The following is an 18,706-nucleotide window of genomic DNA, read 5'->3' as shown; positions in this document are numbered from 1 at the left end:
TGAACCTACCAGGTAGGTACTATTATAATGGAAGAGAATCTTTAGTGGAGACATTAATAGCTAGAGATGTGGTATCAAAGAAGCCAAGTCAAGAGAATTTTAAGTGGGAAATAGTACAAATGGTTATTTCTAAAGGCTTTGAACTGTTTCCACTTAGATTTTAAAGTATACTCCTGAAGTCTTTAATTTTCCTGTTAATTTAAATATAAAAGAAGCACTAATTTTATAAGTATATAACCATACCACGCATGAATTTAAATGAAGTATGAATTGTATCAAATATAAATGAATGAGGCTACTGGTAAGTAGTAAGAGCCTGAACTTTGGAGCCAGCTTCACTGGATCTAAGCACCCCCACCCCTGCCCTACCCCAGCACAACCACTAACTATGCAACTAAGGCAATTAATTTTCTGTGCCTCAGTTTTCTTATCTATAAAATGAGGGCAATAATGTGCTTATCTTTTAGGATCATTGAAAGTGTTGAATGAGTACTTATAAACTCGGAACAGTTTCTAGTGGATTATTATGTGCTCTGCATTAGCTGTTTATTATCATCAGTATTGCTCTATGGTTTATCATTAGTATTATCTATGTATGAATTTAGATTTCCTATTGGGATGCCAGTGATTCCAACAAAAGTTTGCTGACAGCAAACAACTTGTATGTTACAGAGAGAGGGATAGTGTGTCAACCCGCAGTTTACCATGCTTGAGTTCTAAATAGATATAATTTCCTGATCAGAAACAGTAAACCAGATTTTTTTTGCAAATGTGGAGAAAACCAAACAAATCTATATGTATGTTTATATGCATACGTATGTGTATATACATTTGTGTATATTTAAAATTTTAGATTTTATTGTAAGTTTGAATTTCAATGATGTCCCTTAACTTTTTTAACCTCAGTTTTTCCATCTATAAAGTATAGGTTAATACATCATAGGTTTGTTGTGATGATTAAATAAAGTAACATATAGAAAGAGCTTATTTAGCACAGTGCCTAGTCTATAATAACCCATTCAATAATTGGTAGCTGTTATTTGGTATTTTGACTAAACTAAGGATTTGTACAAGATAATAGAAGATTATGAGTAGTCAGTAAAGCATATTCTATCCAGTTCACCCCTTTTCCTGCTTGCCAACCTAAAGTTCTAGGCCCAATACTACACTGTTTTTTCATTTTGGATTACTTCTTGTATAGCTTTAAGTCATTTAGAAAATCAAGAGTGCAGTGTTTGTGCAAACTTTTTTTTTTTTTTTTTTTTTGCTTTAAAATCCTTGTGGTTTTTCTTCTTATAGTTTGAAGGTGGTGAATCGTTATCCAGTGGAAACTTGTGTCAGAGGTCCCGGCCCAGTAGTGACTTAAATAACAGCACTCTTCAGTCCCCTGCTCACCTGAAGGTCCAGAGAAGTATCTCAGCAAATCAGAAGCAGCGGCGTTTCAGTGATCATGGTAGGAGAAAAAGTCAAATAAGTGAAACAACACACGGGTTCTTCCCAAACTTGTGGTCTTAAAGCATTGTACATTCACGTCTCTATGTGCTTGTGTTATCTAGTTCTCACAGACTTATATTACTGAATTATAAATGTAATCCCTTTTGCAGGGACTGACCTGATTTTTGAAATCGAAATTTAATCTTTGTTCAGAGTTTAAAGCATGCAAATATGGATAATTTTAATACAGAGTTTTTGTTTGTGAGCAGAAAATAGATCAGTTGTTTTTCAGCTCATTATGCTATTTTTAAAAAAATTATAGCTGGTCCATCCATTCCTCCTGCTGTATCATATACCAAAAGACCTCAGGCTAACAGCGTGGAAAGTGAACAGAAAGAGGAGTGGGACAAAGATGTGGCTCGAAAACTTGGCAGCACAACAGTTGGATCAAAAAGCGAGATGACTGCAAGCCCTCTTGTAGGGCCAGAGAGGAAAAAATCTTCAACTATTCCAAGTGTGAGTAAATACTCTGGTATATTGCAATTTATTGTAATAACTTGTTTTAGAGTTATGTGTAAAATTTTTATCTTTCTTTTTTTAAATGATTGAAAATTTTAAAGGGAATTATAATTTAAAGAACATGCAAAAGGGACCATACTTCTCATAAATGCAAGTTAAAAACAACAAAAAAGAATTCTTTTTTGCATGTGTAACACTTAACCTCAACACAAAATGGTACATTAAACTTTCCAGCTTCATTTTCCTTTTTATAATGTTTATTTAATATTACATTGGCACATTTCATTTTTATTTACAAATAAGCTGTTTAATGAAGGCAGACTCAGTTAAATAATTAAGTTATAAAGTTGCCTCACATTATTCACTTAAAACAGCAAACTATAGAAACTATATAATGGGAACTAGAAGAGGGTTTGAGATGCTCTCCCATAAGGCAGCAGGAAAGAATAGAGATAAGAAAATACAAAAGAAAACTAAGATATATGAAATGTAGAAATAGAGCTGGTAACATTCAGATAATAGGTGTTTTGAAAGGAAAGGGAGCAAAATGAAGGAGAAGAAATAGTTAAAGAAATAATAACAAAAAATAAAGAGGGAAGATTTCATTTTGAAAAGACCCAGAGTGGCAAATAGAAGCCAGAAAGAAAACCTATTCCTGGACTCTTAAAATAGAATTTATAGATACCAAAAAAAAGATGAAGAATATTTTAAAGATTCCAGAGTCAGAGCGCAGACGACCTTAAAAGGAACAAGATTCTGTAGTCCCAGGTACTCGGGAGGCTGAGGCAGGAGAATAGCTTGAACCCAGGAGGTGGAGCTTGCAGTGAACCAAGATCGCACCACTGCACTCCAGCCTGGGCAACAGAGCGAGATTCCGTTTCAAAAAAAAAAAAGAGGAACAAGATTCAGATTGACCTTAGGTTTATCAATAGCAACATGGATACAGTAAGATAAAGGGAAAAATATTTTTAAAGTATTGAAAGAAAAGCTCATTGAGCCCAGAAATTTTATCTAGCCATGTTGTCATTTAAATATGAAGGTACAAAAACCACGTTCTTTGGCATAAAATGTCTCAACTATTTGACTACACGGTGACCATTTGAAAACACCTTAGTTGGAGGAAGTATTCTTACAGGAAAAGAAATGAATCTAGAATGTTGCTGTAAAATATATAGGAGTTGAAAGTAATCAACTTACTAAAGTATTGTGTGTAGTAACATAAGCAAAAAGAGGAAAATAATGAAAATTCAGAATCAAAACTCTGAATAGTATCCAGGGCATAAGGATAGAGGTGGAGATTAAAGAAATATAAACAAACACATGCCGTGTTAGGCAGATGATAGGAGTAAGTTTAAGAAATCATTAGCAGTTAAGAGGCCAGGTGCAGTGGCTCACACCTGTAATCCCAGCACTTTGGGAGGACGAGGTGACTGGGTCACTTGAGGTCAGGGGTTTGAGACCAGCCTGGCTAACATGATAAAACCCTGTCTCTACTAAAAATATAAAATTAGCTGGGCATGGTGGTGCACACCTGTAATCCCAGCTACTTGGGAGGCTGAGGCAGGAGAATCTCTGGAACCTGGGAGGCAGAGGTTGCAGTGAGCCAAGATCACGCCATTGCACTGCAGCCTGGGCAACAAGAGTGAAACTCCATCTCAAAAAAAAAAAAAAAAGAAAGAAAGAAATCATTAGCAGTAAACAGCAAACATGAGTTCAGGAACTTAAGGGTGAACAATGTAAGAACAAAGAATTAAAACCTTTAAACCAACAGAAGGAAGAAAAAAAAACCTTAGCCTGTGGACAGGAGAGAAAAAAATTACTTTAAATAGCAAATGCAAGATAAGATACCAAAATGTGCAAAATTCCAAGTGGCTTCAACTCCCTAATATCCATTATTTTATGTAGTCCACTGGAGCCTTACCTCTTTTGAATATGGTTATGTATATTTGAATATGCATGTATGATATGATTAGATTATCACCTTTTAGTCTGTGGAACAGATGTGCATAACCACTTCAAGAATTGATGGATAAAACCACTTAGCTTCTACTTGATCTGTTTAGAAATGATTGAACTATAACGGGGCTTAAAATTTTTTTTTTTTTTTTTGCTAGAGAAGCCACTATTTGCCTTAGAGGACAGTTTCCAGTGTAATCACCCCACATAGCAGAAAGAAATAATTGGTCCTGTACTTTCTACCATTTAATATTAACCTGTCATTTGACTGAACTGAGTCTTATTTTCCCATGAACATACTCAGCTTTGTCTATCTCCATGCCTGTCTTTATGTAGTGCCCTTGCCTAAACATTCCCCTTACATTATGAAAATTCCATTTCCATAGATCATTTCAAGTCTTGTCTCCTGGACAGAATCTTTTACGGCCGAATACTCCAAAACCCATCAGCTTTTTCAATTGCTTATCCTGTCATTTAGCTCTTAGCTGTTTATAAGCTGTCTTGTTTCATTCACTGTTGTTTTCCCATGTAAACCTTATCTCCCCAAATTTATAATCTGTTGTATATTGACACAGTAGCTTTCTCAGAGTCATTAGTGCTGAAGCATATAGTGTGTATTCGAAGCATATTTATTAAAGAAGGCATAAAAATTAAGGAATTAGTTTAAATTCAAATTAATTATGCCACACTTATCATTTTTTTAAAACAACATAAGCGAAAAGATTTTGATAAATTCTGTTCTTAGCCACATAATACTATAATATATTGTTATTTACTGTTTTAATTTTGGTAGTTTGAGAAACCAAAGTAATATATTTTGTTTAATTTTAGCACTATAGGAGTTTCTAAAGTAAAATTAATCATCTCTTCTTCCCTATCCATTTCCTTTTAGTATGAACTCCTAATATAACTAGTGCTAATCATTTAGGATGAATTCTTCTATAGGTTTTCCTTCATTAAAGAAAACATAGGCCGGGTGCAGTGGCTCATGACTGTAATCCCAGCACTTTGGCAGGCCATGGAGGAAGGCTTGCTTGAGGCCAGGAGTTTGAGACCAGCCTGGGCAACCTAGTGCGACTTGATTTCTACAAAATATTTTAAAATTAGCCTGGTGTAGTAGTGCATGCCTGTAGTTCCAGCTACCTGGAAGGCTGAGGAGGGAGGATGACTTGAGCCCTGGAGTTTGAGGCTGCAGTGAGCTATGAGCTATGGTTGTACCACTGTGCTCCAGCCTGGGTGACAGAGTGAGAGACCCTGTCAAAAAAATAAAAATAAAAATAAATAAGTGAATGTATATGTACACAGAGCATTATTTTATTTTACTTTTTTATAAAAATGAGATCATACTATGTAACATTTTAATTTTTTTCACTTATAATAGTTTGGGGGTCCTTCTAGATCAGAACATCAAGATCTTTTTAATAGATGCATATTATTTCATTGATATTGACAGATATATCATAATTTATTCAACCTTTCTTCTGGTGAAGTGTTCAGTTTTTCATTCTCCAGAGTGCACATCCTTATACATTTATGTTATTGGTATACTTCTATTAGAAGCATTCTTTAAAGTTCCATCTCTGGGTCTATGTGGCAACACTTCTTTTTAACCTCAGCCGCAAAGAGGCAGGCTCCTCATGCTCCTCAGTCCATGACACAGTCACCCTTGGTCTGTGCAGCCCCATCCCCACTCGCACTCACCTCACCTAAAACCTCAGCTCTGATGTGTCTTGGTATACTTGACTATGTGTATATCCTTGGAATATATACATTTAAATTTTTAATAAGTGCTACCAAAGTAATTTTCCAAATGGTTGGGATAATTTAGAGAGTAGTTATTTCTCCACAAACTCATCAACAGGATATTATCAATCTTTAACATTTTTGCCAATCTGAAGGGCAAAAAGAAAAAAAAAGGCATCCATTTGTTTTCAATTTGCATTTTCTTGTCTATTGGTGACATTGATGGTGTGGCCCACAAAACCTAAAATGTTGACTCTATGACTCTTTACAGAAAAAGTTTGCTAATCACTGCTTTAAAGCCAAAATACACAGCTTTAATACCTTTTCTTTGAGGTAATTTTTAGAAAGTACTTGAGCATTTACAATTCAAGCCCTGTAATAGTGTAAAATATTGCCTGAACAAATGAACATTTTTACCAGTGTCAGTAGAATATAATGGAAAACATTAAATCCATTCAAATGGCATGAAATGTTCCCTTCCTTTCTGATGGAAAAAGAAATAATGCCCATAACATCCATAGGTAATTAATAGGTGATAGTACATTTAACGTTTATAAAATCAGAATTGTCTTAGTCAATAGTAAAAGCTCTTGCTTATAAGTATGATTCTATTGACAGTATTATTTAATATTAGTTTAGTATCTTGACTGAAGGATGATACTGGCAGATGATCTTTAAAACTGGCCAGTTGATAGACAGCATGGGGGGAGTTTTGAGTTAAATAGTTAAATAGAATAATGGTTGGATAAATGTTTTGGTTAGTTATCTGAGTCATCTGTTTTGTTCATTACCCACAACCATCACAGACTAGAAATGAAAGGAGTCTTTCTTAGTTCATTTTGTGTTGCTGTAACAGAATACCACATAATGGATACTTCATAAAGAAAAGAAATTTATTTCTCACAGCTCTGGAGGCTGGGTAGTTCAATATCAAGATGCCAACTTCTGGTGAGGGCATTCTTGCTGCATCATCCCATGGCATAAAGTGAGGTCAAGAGGGCACATGCAAGAAGACAAGAGGGGGCCAAAAATGCTTTTTATAACAAAGCCACTCTCAGATAACTAACGCACTTTCACAAGAATTCCTTTGTGAGACCAGAGCCTAATCACCTCTTATCAGCCACACCTCCCAACACTTTTGCATTGGGGATCAAGCTTCTAACACAGGAACTTCAGGAGACACATTCAAACTGTAGCAGAGTATTACTATTTGTAAGTAAGGTGCAGGAAAAATAAACTTAATATTTTCCTTCTAGAAATTCCCATCCAAAAATTATATGTGGGAGTTCAGGGAAAACCCTTGACTAGCCTAGAAACTTGGGAGCTAAGTGTTGAGTTTTGAAGACACAAATATGTTGTGCTGTTTTTGAATCAAGAAAACAATAAAACTTGTAAAGGTATTTTCCATATTATCTGTCACATGTGTAAGCAGTACAAAATATAAAATGTTGTAAACCACTGTGGTATGAATCTTAGTGCCCCCCGCACCCTCTGCCAAAATTCATGTGTTAAAATTCTAACCCTAAAGGTGGTAGTATTAGAAGGCAGGGCCTTTAGGAGGTGATTAGGTCATGAGGGCCCTCACGAATGGGATTAGTGCCCTTACAAAAGAGGCCCCAGGGAGCTTGTTCTACCCTTCTACCATGTGAAATCACAACAAAAAGGTGGCCATCTAGGAAGCGGGCCTTCACATGCCGAGTATCTCTGCACCTTGATCTTGATCTCACAGCCTCTAGAACTGTGAGAAATAAATTTCTGTTGTTTATAAGCCAGCCAGTTTATGATTTTTTTTATAGCAGCCCAAATAGACTAAGACATGAATGCTAAGAAAAGTATTAATCAATTTTTTTACAAAATAAGGGGAAGGAGGAAGGGCCAAAGATGGCTGAGTAGAAACAATGCCTGTCTGCAGCTCCCACTGAGAGGAACGCAAAAGGCGAGTGATTTCTGCCCTTCCAACTGAAGTACCCAGGTTCTTTCATTAGAACTGACTAGGTGGTTGGTGTAACCCAAGAAAAGCAAAGAAAAGCAGCAGGGATGGGGGCGGGCGGTTCACCCAGGAGCTGCAATGGGCAAAGGGACCTCCCTACCCGAGCCAAGAGAGGCAGTGAGGGAGTGTGCTGCCTGCCTGGGGCACTACGCTTTTCCCATGGATTTTTGCAACTCATGGATTGGGAGATTCCCTATGAGTCTACACCACCAGGGCCCTGGGTCCCAAGCACAAAACTGGGCAGACCCATGGCAGCTGCGCCTGTCAGCAGCCGTTTGGACAGGCACTGAGCTGCAGGAGTTTTTACATAATCTGGTGGCTCCTGAAACTCCAGAAAGGCAAGAGATCTGTCCACTCCCGTGGAAAGGGGGCTGAAGCCAGGGAGCCAAGCAGCCTCACTCAGTGGGTCCCACTCCCATGGATCCCCACAAGCTAAGAGCCACTGACTTGGAATCCCTGCTGGCCAGCACAGCAGCCTGAAGTCTGCCTAAGATGACCAAGTTCCCAGCGTGGGGGGCAACCGCCATAACTGCAGCTCTAGTCAGTGATTTTCCCCTGCTAGTGTTAGGGAGGATGCATGGTTTGGACTGGGCTGTATTCCCCACAGCACAGCATAGCAGCTGTGGCAGATCATAGCCAGACTGCTTCTTTAGGTGGGACCTGGATCCATCCCTTGTCACCAGGCAGGGCCTCCCTGCAGGAATCCCAGCAACTCCAGCCAGGGTCTTACAGACAGAACTCTCATCTCCCTGAGACAGAGCACCTGCGGGGAGGGACAGCTGTGGTCTCAGGTTAAGCAGTCCTACCTGCTGACTCTGAAGAGTCTGGGCATTCAGAATGAGGGGGATTCCCCGAGCACAGAGCACCAGCTCCACCAAGGGGCAGCCAGACTGCTTCCTTAAGGAAGTCCATGATACTGTGCTTTTTGTCTGGGTGAGACCTCCCAAGTGGGTTTAGCAGACAACTCATACGGGAGAGTCCCAGCTGGCATCAGGTTGCCGCCCCTCTGGGACGAAGCTTCCAGAGGAAAGAGCAGACAGCAATCTGCTGTTCTGCAGCCTCCACTGGTGATACCCAGGCAAACAGGGTCTGGAGTGGACCCCCGGAAAACTGCAGCAGACCTGCGGAAGAGGGGCCTGAGTGTTAGAAGAAAAACAAACAGAAAGCAACGACAAGTACATCAAAAAAGACCCCACAAAAACCCCATCCAAAGGTCAACAGCCTCAAAGATCAAAGGTACATAAATCCACGGAGATGAGGAAAAACCAACTCGAAAATGCTGAAAATCCCAAAAGAAGAATGCCTCTTCTCCTCCAAATAATTGCAACACCTCTCCAGCAAGGGAACAGAACTGGCTGAAGCTGAGATGGATGAACTGACAGAAGTAGGCTTGGTAATAATGAACTTTGCTGAGCTAAAAGATTATGTTCAAACCCAATGCAAAGAAGCTAAGAACCGTGACGAAAGATTACAGGAGTTGTTAACTAGAATAACCAGTTTAGAGAGGAACTTAATGACCTGATGGAGCCGAAAAACACAGCACGATGCAAACACAAGTAGCAATAGCCGAATAGACCAAGTGGAAGAGAGACTATCAGTTTGAAGACTATCTTGGTGAAATGAGGCAGGCAGTCAAGATTAGAGAAAAAAGGATGAAAATGAATGAACAAAACCTCCAAGAAAGGTGGGACTATGTAAAAGGACTGATTGGAGTACTTAAAAGAGACAGGGAGAATGGAACCAAGTTGGAAAACACACTTCAGGATATCATCCAGGAGAACTTCCCCAATCTAGCAAGGCAGGCCAACATTCAGATTCAGAAAATACGGAGAACCCCAATAAGATACTCCACAAGATCAACCCCAAGACACATAATCATCAGATTCTCCAAGGTCAAAATGAAGGAAAAAATGTTAAGGGCAACCAGAGAGAAAGGCCAGGTCACCTACAAAGGGAAGTCCATTAGACTAACAGTGGACCTCTCAGTGTAAACCCTGCAAGCCAAAAGAGATTGGGGGCCAATATTCTACATTCTTAAAGAAAAGAATTTTCAACCCAGAATTTCATATCCGGTCAAACTAAGCTTCAAAAATGAAGAAGTAAAATCCTTTTCAGACAAGCAAATGCTGAGGGATTTTGCCACCACCAGACCTGCCTTGCAAGAGCTCCTGAAGGAAGTACTAAACATGGATAGGAAAATTTGTTACCAGCCATTACAAAAAAACAACACTGAAGTACCCAGACCAATGACACTATGAAGCAACTATGTTAACAAGTCTGCAAAATTGGCCACCCAGCATTATGATGACAGGATCAAATTAACACATAACAATATTAACCTTAAATGTAAGTGGGCTGAATACCCCAATTAAAAGACACAGAATGGCAAGCTGGGTAAAGACAAGATCCATCAGTGTGCTGTATTCAAGAGACACATCTCACGTGCAGAGACGCACTTAGGCTCAAAATAAAAGGATGGAGGAAACTTTACCAAGCAAATGGAAAGCAGAAAAAAGCAGGGGTTGCAATCCTAGTTTCTGACAAAATAGGCTTTAAACCAACAAAGGTCAAGAAAGACCAAGAAGGGCATTACATAATGGTAAAAGGTTCAATTCAACATGAAGAGCTAACTATCCTAAATATACATGCACCCAATATAGGAGGACCCAGATTCATAAAACAAGTTATTAAAGACCTACAAAGAGGCTTAGACCCCCACACACACAGTAATAGTGGAAGACCTTAATACCCCACTGTCAGTATTAGACAGATCATCGAGACAGAAAATTAACAAGATACTCAGGACTTGAACTCAGCTCTGGACCAAGTGGACCTGATAGATATCTGCAGAACTCTCTACCCCAGAACAACAGAATATACATTTTTCTTGGTGCCACGTGGCATTTACTCTAAAATTGATCACATAATTGGAAGTAAAACACTCCTCAGCAAAGGCAAAAGAACTGAAATCATAACAGTCTCCCAGACCACAGCACAATCAAATTAGAACTCAAGATTAAGAAACACACTCAAAACCACATAATTACATGGAAATTGAACGACCTGCTCCTGAATGACTTCTGGGTAAATAATGAAATTAAGGCAGAAATCAAGAAATTATTTGAAACTAATGAGACCAAAAAGGCAACGTACCAGAATTTCTGGGACACAGCTAAAGTAGTGGTAAGAGGAAAATTTATAGCAGTAAATACCGCATCAAAAAGCTAGAAAGATTTCAAATCAACACCCTAACATCACAACTAAAAGAACTAGAGAACCAAGAGCAAACAAACCCTTGAGCTAGCAGACAAGAAATAACCAAGCTCAGAGCAGAACTGAAGGAGATAGAGACATGAAAAACTCTTCAAAAAATCAATAATCCAGAAGCTGGTTTTTGAAAATATAAATAAAACAGACCACTAGGTAGACTAATAAAGAAGAAAAGAGAGAAGATTTAAATAAACACAATCAAATGATAAGGAGGATGCCACCACTGACCCCACAGAAGTACAAACAACCATCAGAGAATACTAAAAACACCTCTATGCAAATAAACTGGAAAATGTAGAAAAAATGGATAAATTTCTGGACACATACACCCTCCCAAGACTGAAAGGAATAGCTTGAATCCCTGAATAGACCAATAACAAGTTCTTAAATTGAGGCAGTAATAAATTGTCTACCAACCAAAAATGGCCCAGGACCAGATGGATTTACAGCTGAATTCTAATAGAGATACAAAGAGGAGCTGAAACCATTTCTTCTGAAACTATTCCAAACAATTGAAAAGGACGGACTCCTCCCTGACTCATTCTATGAGGCCAACATCATCCTGATACCAAAATCTAGCAGAGATACAACAAAAAAAGAAAACTTCAGGTCAACATCCCTGATGAACATTGATGCAAAAATCCTCAATAAAATACTGGCAAACTGAATCCAGCAGCACATCAAAAAGCTTATCCACCGCGATCAAATTGGCTTCATCCCAAGGATGCAAGGCTGGTTCAACATACATGAATCAATAAATGTAATCAGTCACATAAACAGAACTAAAGACAAAAACCACATGATTATCTCAATAGACACAGAAAAAGGCTTTGATAAAATACAACATCCCTTCATGTTAAAAATTCTCAATAAACTAGGTATTGAAGGAACATATTTTGAGTTCTTAAAAATAGTAAGAGGCATATATGACAAACCCACAGCCAATATCATACTGAATGGGCACAAGCTGGAAGCATTCCCCCTTGAAAACTGGCACAAGACAAGGATGCCTTCCCTCACCACTCTTATACAACATAGTATTGGAAGTTCTGGCCAGGGCAGTCAGGCAAGAGAAAGAAAGAAAGGGCATTTAGATAGGAAGAGAGGAAGTCAAATTGTATCTAGAAAACCCTATCATCTCAACCCAAAAGCTTCTTAAGCTGATAAGCAACTATAGCAAAGTCTCAGGATACGAAATCAATGTGCAGAAATCGCAAGCATTCCTTTACACCAACAACAGGCAAGCAGAGAGCCAAATCATGAATGAACTCCCATTTACAATTGCCACGAAGAAAATAAAATACCTAGGAATACAGCTAGCAAGGGAAGTGAGGAACCTCTTCAAGGAGAACTACAACCACTGCTCAAGAAAATCAGAGGACCAAAGAAGATGGAAAAACATTCCGTGTTCATGTATAGGAAGAATCAATATTGTCAAAATGACCATACTGCCAAAGCAACTTATAAATTCAATGCTATTCCCGTTAAACCACCATTGACATTCTTCACAGAATTAGAAAAAAACTATTTTAAAATTCATATGGAACCAAAAAAGGGCTTGTATAGCCAAGATAATCCTAAGCAAAAAGAACAAAGCCAGAGGCATCACGCTATCTGACATAAAACTGTACTACAAGGCTACGGTAACCAAAACAGTATGGTATTGGTACAAAAACAGGCACGTAGACCAATGGAACAGAATAGAGAACTCAGAAATAAAACTTGCGTCTACAACCATCTCATCTTCAACAAACTTTACAAAAACAAGCAATGGGGAAAGGAATCCCTATTTTAACAAATGGTGCTGGGAGAACTAGCTAGCCATGTGCAGAAAATTGAAACTGGACCCTTTCCTTATACCTTATACAAAAATTAACTCAAAATGGAGTAAAGACTTGAATGTAAAATCCAAAACTATAAAAACCCTAGAAGAAAATCTAGGCAATACCACTCAGGACACAGGCATGGGCAAAGATTGTATGATGAAATTGCCAAAAGGAATTGCAACAAAAGCAAAAATTGACAAATGGGATCTAATTAAACTAAAGACCCTCTGCATAGCAAAATAAACTGTCATCAGAGTGAACAGACAACCTACAGAATGGAAGAAAATTTTTGCAATCTACCCATCTGACAAAGGTCTAACATCGAGAATCTACAAGGAACTTAAGCAAATTTACAAGAAAAAAAGAACCCCATTAAAAAGTGGGCAAAGGACATAAACAGACATTTCTCAAAAGAAGACATACACATGGCCAACAAACAAGAAAAAAAGCTCAACATCACTAATCATTAGAGAAATGCAAATCAAAACCATAATGAGATACCATCTCATGCCAGTCAGAATGGTGATTATTAAAAAGTCAAGAAACAACAGATGCTGGCGAGGTTGCAGAGAAACACTTTTACACTGTTGGTGGGAATGTAAATTAGTTCAACCATTGTGGAAGAAAGGGTGGTGATTCCTCAAAGATTTAGAACTGGAAATATCATTTGACCCAGCAATCCCATTACTAGGTATATACCGAAAGGAATGTAAATCATTCTGTTATAAAGGTTCATGCACACTTATGTTCATTGCAGCACTATTAACAATAGCAAAGACATGGAATCAACCCAAATGCCCATCAGTGATAGACTGGGTAAAGAAAATGTGGTACATATACACCACAGACTACCATGCAGCCATAAAAAGGAATGAGTTCATGTCCTTTGCAGGAACATGGATGAAGCCAGAAGCCATTATCCTCAGCAAACTAATGCAGGAACAGAAAACCAAACACCACATGTTCTCACTTATAAGTGGGAGCCGAATAATGAGAACACATGGACACAGAGAGGGGAACAACACACACTGGGGCCTTTCAGAGGAGGGCAGAGGTCGGGGGAGAGCATTAGGAAAAATAGCTATTGCGTGCTGGGCTTAATACCTAGGTGACGGGTTGATAGGTGCAGCAAACCACCATGGCACACATTTACCTGTGTAACAAACCTGCACATCCTGCACATGTACCCTGGAACTTATAAAATAAGATTAAAAAATTAAAAAAAAAAAAGAAACAGCATTTTAAAAAATAAGGGGAAGAAGAGATTTCTTTTAGGAAGACTCAAAAAGATTAAGAATGCTATAGTAAGTATAAAATACTGTATATAAACTTATGGTATAATTACATAAAATATAATCACTTTACTGTGAAAGAACCCCCAAAAAGTTGTTTACATGGTTGGTTTCCACACTGGGGAAGTTACCAAACTGCAGTTCAAGAGTCCGCAAGGGTAGTTTTCCACCTAGTTCCCAAATCCTCAGCAGAAAGAACCTTACCTGCTTAGTGATCACTAGATCTTTTTTATTTGAACTAGGAAGGTCAGCTATAAAAGTTAGTTTTATATGAATGTATGACAAATGGAAGCAGTGACACTGTGTTTCCATAACTTTTGCATAATTGTATCTTAAATTTCCTTGGGGGAATACAACTGATGGTTCCCATAACTGAATGTCACTGGCATTGAAGGCTCAAAGCAAGGGAGGTAGGGTGGGAGGAGCACGAATTCAGAGGCACAGCTTGGAAGGAGAGATCCCATTCACCATCAGCCTTTGAAAAGGAAAGAAATGTCATTGAGAATAGCCAGAAACATTTTAGAGGCTTCTAGAAGATGTATGGTAGCATGATTTGACAAGAAATTAAGTTATTCATATGACAATTTGGCCAAAATTATGAGATTATCAAAAGCAAATATTTTTATATTGGTACATTTGGTGCCCATGGGGTGATTTTACAGCTTTTCAGTAATACTGTGCAGTTTTAATAATTGCCCAAGGTGTTTTTCCTATTTCCTATTACGTATTTCTAAGATTTGTCCTCTAGATTTCAAATTTCCAGTTAATTTCTAGGGAATTAAATATTAGTAGCTTCTAAGAGTAAAGTAGGAAATAATTTAAGTGTTCAAAAATTAGGAATTTATTGATTAAAATAAAATATGGTATGTCTGTACAGTTGCATAGGCTACAGCCATAAAACTTTAGTATCACTTGATGTGGATAGATGTTAATGACATGTTAAGTGGGAAAGCAGGTAATGAAACAATTTCTTTCAAACTATGAAATACGGATGACATTTCTAGTTTTTTGAGAACTTTTGTGTAAATTAGTTTCATAATGCGTCTGCATAATCGAATCAATTTTTGTTTGACTTAATAACATGGACCAAGTCTTTTTTTTTCTTTTTTTGGGACAGGGTTTCGCTCTGTTGCCCAGGCTAGAGTGCAGTGGTGCAATCACAGCTCACTGTATTCTTCTCAACTTCTTGGGCTCAGGTGATCCTCCCACTTAAGCCTCTCAAGTAGCTGGGACTACAGGTGTGTGCCATCACACCCAGCTAATTTTTTTGTATTTTTTGTGGAGATGGGGTTTCGCCATGTTGCCTAGGCTGGTCTTGAACTCCTAGCCTCAAACGATCTGCCCTCCTAGGCCTCCCAAAGTGTTGGGATTACAGGCATGAGCCATCACAATTGGCCTACATGTTCCAAGTCTTACCTAAACATTTTAATAATCTTAGCCTGTTTTGCTACCATACTTTTATAGTTTTTAGCATATGCTTTTTATATAACTGGTGACAAAATTCCTTCTATCTAGGAACCTGCACTACTGAAAAATGTTAAATCTGTATTCAGTTTTGTTTATATGAGTTTTTTCCCTTCTTCAAAGTGAATTCAAGCAAATATCTATTAAGTTTGTAGCCCTCATGGTTCAACAGTGTTTAGGTTGCTTATATATTTTAAATGCTGGGTTAGTCAAAAGTAGCAAATTTTTTTGTTCTGTTGGAGTAAGGATTAAACAGAAGAGTATTATATCCACATTGAAAATCATTTCTGTATATTTTATTACTGGTGAGTAGTCAAGGATTTGGCAGGCACAACAGTGGGTTACAGGTCAAAGGTTGTGTGCGTGGTAAGGAGAATTACCTGCCTATCCCTTTTTGCTTATTTTCTCTCTTCTCTCCAAGGCTCCTCAGACTTGGCCTGCCTTCTAGCTCAAACCTGAGACTCGAGGAAATATCTTCAGGCTGGCACTGCACACACCACTGTTGGTGGCCTCAGCTGGACATGCCTTTGATCCTGGGGCATTTAGTCTGCTTAATATTCCCAGTGGTTGAGAGAGTTTCCCAAGCATGTGAAGAAAGGCAGCCCACAGGCTTCTGAGTGGGCATGCCATCTTCACTGCCCCAGGCTCCTGTTGGTGATGATACTTAGTATGGAGTTGGCTTGCACTCCTAGTTACTTAGAGCTGCTCACACCCCTGCTCCTGCCCTTTCTCTACCACCAGCTCACAAACGAGGGAGTGAATAGAAACCCAGCTCTCCTATTGCTTCCAAACTGCTGGCTGCTGTTGTAGGAGGATAAGCTAAAACTGTAATGAGTTCATTTTTGATGCTTTGTCTTTTACTTCTGAAGTCTAAATGAGAGAGAGGCAGGGGATAATCTTGTTAATATAAGATTCTGATCAATTAAAATTCTGTGGATTTTTCTCAAAGTCAGCTTAAATACATTGCTTTGGCTTTCCACAAATATATTTATAATTTTTTAATTGCCTTTTTTTTACTCTTGAAGAACAATGTGTATTCTGGAGGTAGCATGGCAAGAAGGAATACATATGTCTGTGAAAGGACCACAGATCGATACGCAGCATTGCAGAATGGAAAAGACAGCAGGTAAATGCCACAGTGCCAAGTAGTAATACCTTTGCTATTGTTCTGTGTTAGTGCCCTTGCTGAAATGCCTGCAGCCGAATGGGTCAGGAGAAAAGGAGTTATTACATGAAATAGTAAGATTGCAACCAACCGTTCTTACTAAGACATCTCTCCTGTACCAGGATAGAAGGATGGGAAAACATTTAGAGAAAAAAAGAAATAAATCTCTTTACCTGCCAGTTTCTGAGTAAAATTTGATAGTAAATATTTTTCTATAACAAAGCAGATCATACCATCCTAATTTCATCTTCATAATTTGAATCTTATTCTCTTATGCACCTGCTGCCTCCTTCCCTTTCACCTCCCATCAAGTCATTACTGTATCTCAATAAAGGCTTTATTAGTGTTTTATTTCAAATAATAATAAATCATATTATTTTCATTACTTAAAAGACATATCTTCTTTCTATCATGAGTCACAAGGACTACTCATCAATATAGTACAAAGACATGGAGCCTATTCTAATGAAATTATTTTCTTAGTACCACCTTCAGTCATTTCAGTAGTGTGTACAAACCATTCTCACATTTGTTTCTTCTCACTTAATAAGAATGTAAAGTAAGTGCTATTGTAAGGCATACAAAGAAAAATGTATCTTCTTTGTACATAAGATAATTGGAAATTGATTTCAGACTTATGATTTTTCCTATACTAAATTTTAAGCTGCAGCTCCTTTAATCTGCAACAGTTAACTTATTGACTCATAATATGATCTAAAAGTGTTTTGATGAATCCAGAGATAATATTTTTGGTATAATTATCAATTCTGATTGTATGAATAATGGACAATGAACTACAGCAACATATCACACCAAACTGTGACTTTGGGGAAGTAAAAAATGACTCCAGTCATAATAATTTTATCTGAAACTATTGTATATCCACAAAAATAATTTTGTACTTTCTCACATTTACATACATAGTGTGTGTGAGATTTTTTTCATAGACGATAGTGATAAATTCACCCTGTGTACTTTTCATAAGAATATTAATTGTTTTGTTAGTCATTAATAATGCCACTAATGTTAGTTTCTTTCAAATATTTCAGTCATGAAAGGTGTTAGTCAGTTTAGATTTTTTAAAATATAGTTCTTAAATTTTAGTAAACCACAGTTTTTCTTCTTTTTTACATTTCCATGGTCTTCTCAACTGCTTTATGGCGAAAGCCTTACGGAGATGTCTGTGAGTAGCATATCTTCTGCAGGCTCTTCGGTGGCCTCTGCTGTCCCCTCAGCACGACCCCGCCACCAGAAGTCCATGTCCACTTCTGGTCATCCTATTAAAGTCACACTGCCAACCATTAAAGACGGCTCTGAAGCTTACCGGCCTGGGTAATGTGCTGGTTACATCTCATTTTGTTCGTTAAGAGTTTCTAAAAATATAGCACCGTGTGAAAATACATGATAGTCACCATCACATTAAGACCTTTCTAATAAGATTCAGTGTTTGTAATAGAGGAAAAATTGAATTGCAACATAAACTTTCTATGTACTTTGGCTGTTATTGGAAATGTTGCATATAACTTAAATCATTTTCTAGAGGAATTTTTTTAAGGATTTGATTTTACATCCGTCTATAAAGTTAAGAATTGCTGTTTAATTTGTCATTTAGGTAAATTGATTTTTTTATTATTTAAACCCTGCAAACAAACACTAGACTGGGAGTTGAGACCCGCAGATAATGATCAGGCTCAATTCCTTGTTCTTAATAAAACTGGGCTTCAGTTTTCCTGTCAATGAAACTGATGAACTCAAAAGAGCCTGTTCAGATATAAAATTGTATAGTTGTTTTTCTAGTATTTTTCTATTTTAAGATTTCCCAAATTCAGTACATCTGAACATTTTAACCCTCTGTTAGATTTGTTAGGCGTATTGGTGGTGCCATGTGGTATTGTACCATCACTGAGGCCTAAATTAGAAATAGGAAATTATTTTATTCAAAGCCTTTTTAATAAACAATAAAATTTGTGTTCAACATTGCTAAGTGGTTTCAGGAGAATATTAAAAAAATATCTGCAGTACTCCTGGTTTGGCATTCCTGATACTG

The 18,706-nt window shown here is 37.7% G+C and overlaps 1 protein-coding gene across 8 annotated transcripts in view; it reads left to right on the top strand.

The window, feature by feature from the left end:
• The window catches only part of MARK1 (microtubule affinity regulating kinase 1), a 136,584-nt gene that overhangs the window by 106,804 nt on the left and 11,074 nt on the right, over positions 1–18,706 (top strand). For 6 of the 8 annotated variants that reach the window (XM_054520114.2, XM_002809437.5, XM_054520110.2 and 3 more), the window contains 4 exons: positions 1,300–1,453; positions 1,757–1,950; positions 16,520–16,620; positions 17,827–17,991. In XM_054520114.2, coding sequence (XP_054376089.1) covers positions 1,300–1,453; positions 1,757–1,950; positions 16,520–16,620; positions 17,827–17,991 — 614 coding nt within the window. The remainder of the gene's footprint in view (positions 1–1,299; positions 1,454–1,756; positions 1,951–16,519; positions 16,621–17,826; positions 17,992–18,706) is intronic. The other 2 variants (XM_054520125.2, XM_054520119.2) reach the window with 1 other exon arrangement.

This window comes from Pongo abelii, chromosome 1 (assembly GCF_028885655.2).
Source record: "Pongo abelii isolate AG06213 chromosome 1, NHGRI_mPonAbe1-v2.0_pri, whole genome shotgun sequence".
Lineage (NCBI taxonomy): Eukaryota > Metazoa > Chordata > Mammalia > Primates > Hominidae > Pongo > Pongo abelii.
Note: the sequence above shows the minus strand (reverse complement) of the source record. Positions and strands in the feature narration are given on the sequence as shown.